At 37.7% G+C, this 11808-nt stretch overlaps 1 protein-coding gene across 2 annotated transcripts; it reads right to left on the reverse strand.

Annotated features, from left to right (window-relative positions):
• Positions 1 to 7: 7 nt before the first annotated feature.
• Positions 8 to 7859, reverse strand: kmt5aa (lysine methyltransferase 5Aa). 2 transcript variants are annotated; one of them, XM_085167693.1, is made up of 7 exons: positions 7602 to 7859; positions 4881 to 5034; positions 4409 to 4697; positions 3227 to 3314; positions 2010 to 2069; positions 1538 to 1728; positions 8 to 1230 (listed from the first exon to the last, which is right to left on the reverse strand). In XM_085167693.1, exons 1-7 carry the CDS (start codon positions 7608 to 7610, stop codon positions 1020 to 1022), a joined length of 1002 nt encoding a protein of 333 aa, XP_085023819.1. In that variant the 5' UTR covers positions 7611 to 7859; the 3' UTR covers positions 8 to 1019. The 2 variants fall into 2 exon arrangements, with proteins under 2 accessions (XP_085023819.1, XP_085023820.1); XM_085167694.1 differs by lacking the exon at positions 7602 to 7859 and adding an exon at positions 6544 to 7580.
• Positions 7860 to 11808: the final 3949 nt, after the last annotated feature.

Here is an 11808-nt window from a genome sequence, read left to right on the forward strand (position 1 = left end):
CACAGTATTTCTTTTGAAACAACATTTGGATTTGTAACAGCAAGCAAATAAATATATTTACAAAGTGCAGCACCACAGACAGTGTCGTCATCAGTGGGAGAAGTTATAATTAAGTGAAACTAAATCCAACAGATGAGATAATCGTGTGTGCCAATTGAGGTTAGAGAGAGACACTGAAACTATTACTTGCATGAGCGAATCATCTCTTCGAGTCACACAGAATATTCTGTAGGTTTTCCCAGATACTTTTTGTTTTAATTTTTAAAATTTACCACATACTAACTCTTTGTATATGGCATGTTTAATATTATAAAATACAATCTATCCTAAAAAATAAACATTCATAAGAGTAATTTCCATATTCTAATGTAATCTTTTCCATGATCAACACAAAGTATTTCATCCAGTGTCAAAACATGTGATCTTTTTTGGTAACCAAAACCATGAAACGCCAAATAAACCGTGAACGTGATAAACTATTTTACCCCACTAAACAATGAGTGTGAGGTCCAATTGCTGAAAATAGATACCCCTTGAATAGAATACATATCTAAAAAGAGTTTGTAATTTGCATCTTATAGTTTCTGCTGATTCAAAAAGGGGAGCAAATACAAGTATTGCCAAGTATCTACGTACTAATTTAAAAAAGCTGTATAAAAATGCAGAGCATCAACTACTACCTGCATGCTGTAGAAGCACTACTCTATAGGTAATACAAAATGTACAAAACAAATGTGCTGCAAAACAAAAGAATGTTTCTGAAACACGCATAAATAAAAAGTATAGATAACATCTGACAAGGCAGATGGACCTTAACTGAAATGTGATATGAACCCAATCAGCCCCCATGACCTGGACCCATAAATGTCTACTAAACCCTCACACACCCCAGCTTCCTCATTATTGAAACAAAAAAAAAAAAAGGTACACATTCTGTTTCTAAGGCCTTTTGTACACTAGCTAATGAAAAAACAAGTCTTACTGTACGTTTCCCTTTACTTTTTCTCTGAACCTCTTAATCAATATTTGAGCCAGGGGTGAGCAGCGATGGAAGCTTTGCTGCGGTCTCCATAGTCATAAAGCAGCTCCTCGCCTTTGTCAATATTTCGAGAGGCGATGAGAATGAGGTGAGGGACACCGTTGATGTCGTGGAGTTTGGTTTGGCAGTTCCCATTTTTACTGTGATTTATCAACCTACCCATTCGACCAGTCTCTTTTGTAGCATCCACACTGTTGGCAGAAACACATACAATTACATTGGTGTTCGTATTAGAGGTTGTTTAATATACATACACAATATGTTCACAAGACAGCATTTACATTTTCATATTAAATACTGAATTTTTTCAGTGACCATATTAGCTGCTATGCTAATGTTTCCTTTTCATTAAAAGAATAAAACAAAAAAAATCAAAATTAATCATTTGTCCTATCAAACTGGTGGCTTTGGTAAACTGGTTTCATAACTTAATATAACACAAATTCCAAAATGTCCAATGAGTGTTCATAGAATCCCAGATAAGTCTTTTCCTCCTACCAGTATGTTTTGCAGAGGTACTGGAAGTAGTACATGTAGCAGCCGGTTGCTGGATTTTGAGCATATTCGGCTTCTCTCTTTTTAGCATCGGTGATCTGTAGCAAGTCTCCGTGGTATTCCACCACATAATCGCCTTTCTGGAAACACCGAGTGGCAAACACCGCTCTCCCCTTTCCTTCTATGTATTGCACCTACAAAAACAGTACAAGAGGCTTTCTGTGGTGACACAGCTTGGCAAAGTAAAGGTTCTTCAGTAAACATATGAACAATGTACAATTTGAATTAGGTCACTCTGAGCCTTTTTGCGGGCTTCATATTCAAATTAATCCTTAAAATAAGACATTTTTGTACGAGAACATGACTGAGTAAAATTTAAGGATTTTTTAAAGGTCTACAGTAAATCCTCATTTACAATGACAATAAGATTTTTCCTTCAGATGTAGAAAGAAGAAACAAAGAAAATTCAACGTACCTCCATTCCTTCCTCTATTCCACTTGTAATGAGATCATCTATGAGCTTCTTTTCTTCGCACTGGTAACAAAACGGAACATGAAACAGGCCAGACCAGATTTGTCTTCATACACAGAGTCATGCAGCGGGAGTAATAGTTATTTAATCCCCAGATCTCTCACAGTGCTTGTGAACAAGGGTTTCTCTATCAAGTGCCAACTCATCTTTTGCTTGGGGATCAAATACTTTCATTCCATGACAAATCAATGGAAATCAATTTTATTTTTTATGTTTTGGTTAATATTAAGTCTCTCTCCATTAAAACAAAACCACCATAAAAATTAGAGACTGTTCATTTTGTAGGTGAGCAAATGTATAATTTAAGCAGGGTTCAGATAACTATTACCCCCACGGTACATCCACATTATTAATAAAAAAGTATATTTCCCTCAAACACAGTCAGAGCACCACACAAGTGCAAACATAAAGACAATGTTTTTGGCAATACTAAACATGCTATGAGAGTATATGTTAGGACAAAGCTTTTGTCATGAGCATTGTTAAAGATATAGCTAAGGTCAAAACTCCACCTTTGAACTTTATCTACTCTTAGAAAATCTGCACTTGTGGAAACTGTCCACCAGAATTTTCCATTCGAGAAAATTTTTACTTAGCAGTGACACTTTCATCAGTCTGAGAACCAATCAGTTAAGGTCTTCTGACTTCTGTTTGACAGTTATTGTTCACAAATTTTGATCAACCGAAAAAACAAGAACTAACAAACACACACAAAAAGGCTACATCATCATAATGTATCCAGCCATAGCCTACAAATACAGGTACACTATAAACTAAAAGCAGATTCTAGTATGTTGCATCTTACCTACAGGTACTAAACACTCATATTCAGATATGGTTTTGTAGAGAATATCTTCTAATGGTGATTTGTATACATTTAAAAACATTTTTATATCAGCTATTTTCAGCCCTTACTCTGATATTCAGTGACACCACAAACAATTCAGACCTGCTCTTGTGTCAAAGTGTGGAGTGGGGGTGGGGGTTGCACATAATTGTCACAAAGACAAAACAGGTTTTGGCTGAGGGCAAACACTTTAATAAGACCCATACTTTTCCCACTTCTCCAAAGAAAACCACTTGAATATCGAATAATATGCCTATGCCTAACTACCTATAACATATGTTGTAGTACATTATGAAATAGACTTTTTTCTTACCTTGAGCTCCATTTTACTTTTTCTTGAACTTCGTCTTACTGGATAGAAGTCAGTAACTTTCCGGTTTTGGGAATTTTCCCCTCCTGCCCTATAGTAAATAAACACATTGCAACATTAACAACTATTATACCCATTCAGCCTAATGATAGGCTATTACAGCACTGCACCATTTATTACCAAGAGGCATTTGAACTCCTTCATGGATAGGTGCCATATTCATTCAGGCCAAAAAGGGAAAAAAGTTTTCTTTGGATTTAGAGGACCAAGGATCAAACTACTGACCTTCCAACTGAAAAGCCTTCCCCTAACCACATTTAGACACTCGGTGGTGATAGTTTAACTTATTATTATATAATATAATATTATAGTATAATATCATACTATTAAACACTAGTCTATTAATCAAGATTAGCCAGAAGAAAGTCTGTTTAATCAAATTAAGCCCATCTAGCCAAACAGAAATTTGTCTGTCAGTGAAAAACTACAGTCAACATCAGCAAGACATTCAATTTATTAATGGATCACTTGGCTTTTGAGATCAAATCTGACCTTGAGCCAACATTCTTTTAACTAAGGTTAGCCAAGTCCTTGTAGGCTCTTCAACTGTAATGTCTAGGATTTTCTGTAGCAAAATTTCCCTTGAGTGGATAAGACTGGCTCGTTCATCCAAGCTACCAGGGCTGATTTAGTAATTTAACTGTCAATTTTTACATTTCTTCATCAACCAACATTACCAGACTAAAACTTACCACATATATTCTAAGTAACTAAGTCACAGCTAGTTGGCTTACCACTAGTCAAGAAAGTACTGGAAGCTTTAGACCAAATATTTTAAAAGTCTAACATTATGTACAAGTTAGTCACCGAAAACACATATAATACATTATGCAAAAGAGTTCAGACTATAACTATATTCCTTATATAGTGTCCATGTGGTTATCTAGTGTGTAGCTCTTGTGAGTTAACGTGTTTACAAGAAAATGTAGTAATTAAGATATAAATTCACTTACAAAGGTGCTCCAAAATCTAATCAGACCACCTAATCCATACATGGTATCTGGGGTATGAACATGACATTTATACTATGTATGGTTCCTGTATACAAAAGGCAGCATGAGAGCACACTCTTCTGCATGTACCATGAGGAAAGGTTGTAAAAATGCATCAGTAATCAACACATACATTCTTCGAGTGGATTTCTTTCCTATGACCTTGACCCGGGCTCCCCTCCTCTGGAGGCCATGGAGAGCGCCGCCATTATTGGCATGTAGGGGAGTATGTGTTAAGCCATTGCTGAGGGGAAGGGAGAGTTCGGGATGAGAACAAAGGTAGGCTTCGGTGCAATGGAGCTGCAGAGGTGATGGCTGTTCATCAGACCAGCAGGGTGAACACTGGCTGTAGCTGTTCTCCATCTCTGTGAAATCTGCCTTTGGGTCTTTCGTTGGAGTGCTGATGGTATTCATTGTCTGTCCTGAGAGTGAATGGAGAAACATCATCCTTAAGATTCAGACAAATCTTGTGCTTCTAGTTTCTCTCACTGGAAATTCTTACATGATATATATATTAACAGGGATTCAGTTACTGTCCCATGGACTGTTCAACCAGCTCTCCTCTGCTGACGATCAAACTGAAGAACTGGAGTAAACATACTCACCTTCTCCTGGCTTCTGGGCATCATTCTGCAAGGACAAAACTGGAGAGCACTTTCCGTCCTGTGTCAACCTGATGGTGGGCTTTTCATCTTGAACTGATGATATGGAGTTGGTGCAGCTCAAGAGGGCGAATGAATGGCTGTTGCATACAGTGTCCTGTGAAAGGAGAGAAAGCTTGATCACTCTCTAGAATGATCCATCACAAAACATGGAGAGGAATATTTGGGATAGTCCATTTATAGCAACGAGACAAGGTGAGGCACATCTGAGTGTAAAAGCTGCGCGACAGCCTCTGGTGGTGATTTAGTACCTAAAATGGGAGCTACTTCAACATCCCCCAACAAAGCACAGTACTTCTTCCTACTAAAGGTGGAAACAACAAGCTCAATTTACAATTTGAAAAAAAAGGACACCAAAAAGTAAGTAGGAGGAGATACTAGCAGCTGGTGATGTGCAACCCTATCTGCTTGACGTGCACTATTATTGCTCTATAACTGAGGAGTCATGCTTCAGCAGGAAATCCATGTAGTACCTATGTTGTAACTACAAACCCTTGGAAACCCAACACCGTAGTCTCTGCTAGAACCTGATGTGCAACTCCCTGGAAATATAACGGCACATCTCGTACAACCAAGCACTACTATTGCGATTGCCTGTTCAGTACCACTGATTCCTCCTATGCATGTCCACCTACTTTTTTGCCACATTTTTGGAATTTATCAGTGAGACAATAACAATCATTGTCTCAATATATGATATGATGAGCTGTGTGCAAGCTGCAAGCACCAGTAAAATGTTAAGTATTTTTTTCTCTGTTGTCAGAAATATCGTGGTATAATTGTGAGTCTATGCCCACCTGTAACTGAATGTGAGGCTTATATTATTGGAAATAAACAAATATTAGAAACAAATAAAATGAGTTTAATGGCACACAAAAACAAAAGCAGATCACCAATCCAAACCAAAATGCAAAAGGATTAAGTTGAATGAGTCACTCAAGATATGGCTCAGCTAATTTGTTGATAAGATGTAGCTTGTTTTCTTCTGTATGAATGAAGCTGAAATGATGCAATCAACAGGAAGGGATAAGATCAACAGCCACTTTTACTGTGTCACGGTGAAAACAGTCAGATTGGGGCGTGTTTTGTGGTAATTCTATTAAACTACTTCACTTGAAAATCTAGAGCTTGATTTGCATATTAAATGTAAATGCAATGTCTAAACACTAGAATACACACAAGAAAGACAATATTATAATCATTATAATAAAATATCGAGATGGGTGCCAAATGATAGAAAAGAAAAAAAAAGTGTATCATTAAGATTTTTACCAACCAGGTTAGAAATGTTTCTCTACCATTTTGAGACTCACTCTTCAAGTCCCAGAAAAACTACTGGATGGACCAAACACCAGTTTTCTAAAAGAAATGTATTCATTTATTATTTAGAGAGAACTCTCATAGATCTGACCCAAATCACAAACAGGTATTCGATTGACTTGGGATCTGAAGACTGAAACCCAAAAGATATGACCCACATGACTTTCATCCTAAATAAACCCTTCAGTGAACCTTGTACCCTCAGGACAGAAAGCATTGCCATCCTGGAAATTAGCATTCGTATCAGGGCAGAATGTTTCAACATAGGACGAAGGTGATCACTCACAGTAACTTTGTGCTCATTTAGAGCAGGGGTCTCAAACTTAAATGAGCTGTGGGCCACTGCTGGTACTGTCATCTCATTGGAGGGCCACATTAGTGTTCAGAGTAGTACAAAAACAAACAAACAAACAAACAAACAAGAAAACACCCACAAAAAATTTAGTGTTTTGTTAGTTTTTTTAAATTTCCAATATTGTATAACAAGATAAAAACCGCAGAAGTGAACGCATTTTTTCCTTACTCTTAACTAACTGAAGCCTTTCATTGAACTACCAAATAAACAAATTGGTGCTCTCTTTCTGGTGAGACACTTGAGTGATCGTATCCTCTGTCGAGAAGAAGTGTAGCTAAACAAATCCATCATAAATGGCCCCAAAGCATGACACACGCAGCGGATCGCCTCGTTGTAGAGGTAGGAGGATCAGTTTTTCCTTTAATTTGTCACACACCTTATCTCATCTACTTTATTTTACATATGCATGTAATTATCTTTCTATATTCATTGATTCCTTAATAGCTCTCCTCAATCTTATCATTTCATTCAGTACAAAACAGTCGCTACTTTCCACCAGTGTTGTGGGTGGGGCCTGGAAAAGGGCACCACGCTGGATCCACACCCACCTATACTCCCCAGTCAGCCCCTTTAAATCCAGAGTGAAGGCACAGATAGGCCTCCCGACTCATTATCTCCCGATCAGATCCATTCAAACCAAACCACGGAACTGATTTTAATCTATAAACCCCGCTCAAAAATAGAAATACAAATGCACGTATTTCGATCTCTTCTAACATTCCGAAAATGCTGCTGTGTCCTCGGCTGCCAGACACATGAATGTAGCTTTCAGTAGCCAAAACAAGCACTCCCCAACAAAACGGCACCTCTGTAGCGAGTTTAACGACACTAACTTACAGAAAAAAATACTACCCAACTGGGCTACAAGTATTAATTAAATACATTTCCACCGACAAGCACCTTAGTCTCAAGAGTTATCCCACTTTAGCTAGCTCTCCGTATTTAACCACAGTTTGGCTCGACGGTGATGACCAAACAAGCAAACTTACCCCGTTCATGTCCGACTTGTTTTCGTTGCTCCTCGCTCGGCACTCTCCTCTCGATTAGAGAAAAACACAAACAGAAAATCCAGTAAAAGGCTAACCTCGCCCTGCTCCTACAAGAGAAAGATGTCCCTTCACGTCGGCCGCTTCCACGGTGACTGCGTGCCCTTCTGTTGCATTTAAACCTACAGCAGCTCAGCCAATACAGCCTCCACAGCTCCGCTCCGCCATCTTCCTGTCTGCTTGTAAATGAAGGAGAGGTGTGGAGGAACTCCGGCGCCCCCTGCAGGTCCACTGCGACAGTACAATTATTGTGTGTTTTGTCTTTCCGTTTTCTCTGGTTTTATTAGCCAAAATTTCGATACTAGTGTCTGCCGCGCAAAACAAACCAACACTTCCAGGCTTCCATGTTGTCTTTTTTTTTTTAATTAACTGGTCTTTTAACGCAGTAAGCCTGTGTAGGTACTGTATTATCAACACTCAGAGGGCACCAGTGCAGACTGTAAGTTTGTAAATGGATTTGTGTTTCAATAGTGGCCTTCTACTCAGTTGAACACTCAAAGCACTTTTTACTGTAGGGTCATTTATCTGTGCCTAATTGCTTTCTAACATTCACACATACACACACTCTGATGGTTGAGGACCTTGCCCAAGTATGGCTCAGTCTGGGGACTGGAGGCCTCTGCCCTTTTAATTGGTAGGCTACCACTCTACCATTTGAGCAACAGTCTTCCATAAACAAAGCTAAAGCTATATTAAAGAGGACCTCTTAGTTAATTAATTAATACGTTTTTTTCATATATTATGTCTGTTATTATTAATCTGTGGTTACCTTAAATTTTAGAAAACTTAAATATCCAGTTTATACCAGATAATGAACTGAGGTGTATCACAAAGGCCCAGTATAAGAAAAATACCGATTATTTGTAACTGTGAATCAAAGCAACTCTAGTAGAGTCTAAGAGTAAAGCTATAGAGTTAGAAATAGGCAAGATTTAATTTCTGCTTCAAAATCTTTCATGTACAGCTTAGTACAAAGTACCAAAAGTAAATGTCAGTCATCACGTGCACATATATCAATTAATAAGAAAATAATAATAATAATAATAAAATGTACATTCACTGTACATTTTAATATCATTTATTTCTTTATTGAGTATCTGTAGCTGTGTTTACTAAAATCAGTTTAGGTCTACTTGCTAAACATTAAAAAATAACAGGACAAGGGGCAACAGATTGAAATTAAAACTATGTGCTCTTTCTTAGCTTAGCAGAAATCTCACTTAACTGTCACATTTTTAAAATACTCACACTTACAATCGCCTCTGTGCAAAGGATTTTACAATACAATTCAGTACAATACATAAAGCCACTGTTTTTTCATAACTGAATAACACTACATGGCTTCTGTGTTGATATCTGTCATAAGGTATGTGGATACCAGTAGAGTGAAAAATCCCCAAAATATTGCCAAAGCTGTAACATATCATAATGATTGCATAGACACCAAATCTGACTCTTTACACTGATATAATGAAGATCAAAACAGTAGCTTTATAAACAACAGCACTAAGAGAGTGCAGGGCCCCCTGATGGACAAGGGCTATACTAAAGCTTTGATGTTTTATGTTGTTTGTATTACTGCTGACGCCAGCCTGCTTTTGCTACAATATGATTACATCAGACTGTTATGCCGTCATTGTGATGTTGTAAGCTGTCACACTGAAAAAAATAAAAACTGTGTTGTACAGCTCTCTCCATGACCATTCATAAAATATATTACTCAAATTTGTTTCTTCAGACAAACAGACAGCTGTACAGTACTCTCTCCCAGAACCATCTTGCTTTGAGGTTACAGTATCAACCATTGCAGCACCATGCTGTAATGACTCAAAGAGTTGAATCTGGTTCATAATTTATGATAGGAAAGGGAATCTGTTGTTTACTCACTCTATATGTTTACATTAACTAAAGAAACCAGAAAATTTAGTTGTATATAGAGAAAACATGAGTGTATTGCATGCTTCCTCAAGCTCGGGTCCTCTGCCAGAGGCCTGGGAGTTTGAAGGTATTGCACAGCATCTTAGGTGTTCCTAGGACTTCACTCTTCTGAGCAGAGGCCTCTGATGTTGTGCCTGGAATCTACTGGAGCCACTCTTGAAGATTTGGGTTTATATTGTTTCCTCTGTATCAGTGTAGGGTCTTTACCTTACAATAAAAAGCGCCTTGAGGTAACTGTTTTTGTGATTTGGTGCTTTATAAATACATTTGAACTAAATTGAACATTTTCTCATGCTCCTGTTACCACTGGGAAGACTTTGGACTTAATCTTTCACATCTGCTCCACTTGTTTCTTCAGTCCCCGGTTCCTCTTTTCTTCTATTTTCTTGTGCTCCTACATTTTATGTTGATGTCCACTGAGATTGCCACTCTATCACAACAGTCTTCTGCTCTGTACAGTTCTCAAAAACCCTTAGCTGTGTGTTCCCCACTTGTGTCTAGTGTATGTTGTCCAAGCTTGCATCTTACATCCTGGTACTATGTGCTGGGCTGTTTCTTGGGGACCTTTGATTATAGTCTGCAACTTGGGTCCTGTTGGCTGTGATAGACTTCTGCCTCTGTGGATCTGGTGCTTAAGGCCTGTTCTGGTGCTGCTATTATCAGAGCCTCTGTGTTGCTCTTTAGGCCACAGCCTTTTTTGTATTTTCTTCCACTGGTAATATTTCCTAATGTCAGCCACTTCCTCTGTTTGTGAATGGTACAATGATATGTCTTCCATGATAGTTCCTCCATCTCATCCAGCCGCCTAAGACATTTTTGTAATAGCTCATCTATGGGTCCATATTCCTGATGTATTTGTGGATGCTCCATAATTCTCAAGGCAGTTGGCTGTAGCTGACCTTTAATTTTCATCATGATTTCCAATTGCCTGTAGGATACCCTGGTATTTGTAGCTGGTACCATTAGTGTGTATTCTGGCAATTCTTATCTAGTCCAAGTGACATCCTGATGTCCACAATAGAGATCCTGGTGAAGTGGATCAGTGCTTGCTTCTTGTGTACATCTTCAAATCATCCATGTACAGGAGGTAACTAGTAGTCACTCCACTCTTAAATCTATCATATCCACACTTACTAAAGAGCTGGCTTTGGGGGTTGAAGCGTATTCAGAACAACGGCAGGGATAGGGCATCACCTTATTATATTCTGCACTTGCACACAACTTGTGCAACTGCCCTGAAGTTGCCCTTAACCCTCTAATGCATGAAGTATGACAACCTCAATCAGGATTTTTTTCTTAAGAATTTGTATTAATCTTTAGGCATGAAGAGATGAATAAAATACTTTAAAAACAAAATCCTGATTGAGCTTCTCATACTTCATGCATGACAAGGTTAAATAACAATAATTACAATGAAACACGTCATACATCTATAGTAACATTAAACGACCAGTGGGTGGCAGGGAGTGACACGTCAGTGTCCAATATAGTAGTTTATGTGCAAGTATACCATCAACACTGACGCAAATACAAGAAAGCAGCCTTTGAATAGCTGTCCATTTGTTGAACAACATAATTATATCCGCTGTTACCCAAAATTTTAAAGCTGCTTTTTTCCACTATAAGGTGTAATACCACCTGCTATACCAACTTTGCTAATTCTGCATATTCCAGCTACTTTTATACTCAAAGTACTGAACCTTTTCTTTCATGGTGCTCATGAAACTGGCTGTTCATCTGTTCCAGTTAATATTTCATTTAGTCCTAAATCCATATTTCCTGTTTTATGTTTCCATCTGTTATTCTCATGTAATATGTACTCTCACTGATTTTGGATTGATGTCTTTTTCTTTCTTTTTTTTATGGCACATTCATCATATTCTAGTTTTGTTATTAAATAAAAACATTGTGGTTACTAAGATTATTAGAGCCTACAGAAATGACTATTTGATTTTGGATTATGAAATGACTGTGAACTGTTGATTTTTATAGGTGAAAGAATGACGAATAACCATAAACGATTCGTTATATAACTATTCTGTGTTTATGTGTTCAACTGTCATAAATCAACTTTGCCAACAAAAAACACTTCTTTAGTGTTTTGGACAGCGAATGTGAGCATTATTTCTTCTTACTTGAACAAGAAGTCTGTAAAAACCCTATGTCCCAAAAATGCATTTACCTTTATTTAATTTTGTATTTGTATTTGTTT

This window comes from Neolamprologus multifasciatus, chromosome 7, assembly GCF_963576455.1.
Source record: "Neolamprologus multifasciatus chromosome 7, fNeoMul1.2, whole genome shotgun sequence".
Classification (NCBI taxonomy): domain Eukaryota; kingdom Metazoa; phylum Chordata; class Actinopteri; order Cichliformes; family Cichlidae; genus Neolamprologus; species Neolamprologus multifasciatus.

Excerpts from the sequence above, each read along its gene's own strand:
- kmt5aa (XM_085167694.1), bottom strand. The coding sequence starts at position 6,633 with ATGTGGCCCTCCAATGAGATGACAGTACCAGCAGTGGCCCACAGCTCA. Across the intron at positions 4,698-4,880 it reads TGCCCAGAAGCCAGGAGAAG|GACAGACAATGAATACCATC; the intron begins GTGAGTATGTTT and ends ATTCACTCTCAG. Across the intron at positions 1,729-2,009 it reads GAATAGAGGAAGGAATGGAG|GTGCAATACATAGAAGGAAA; the intron begins GTACGTTGAATT and ends CTGTTTTTGTAG.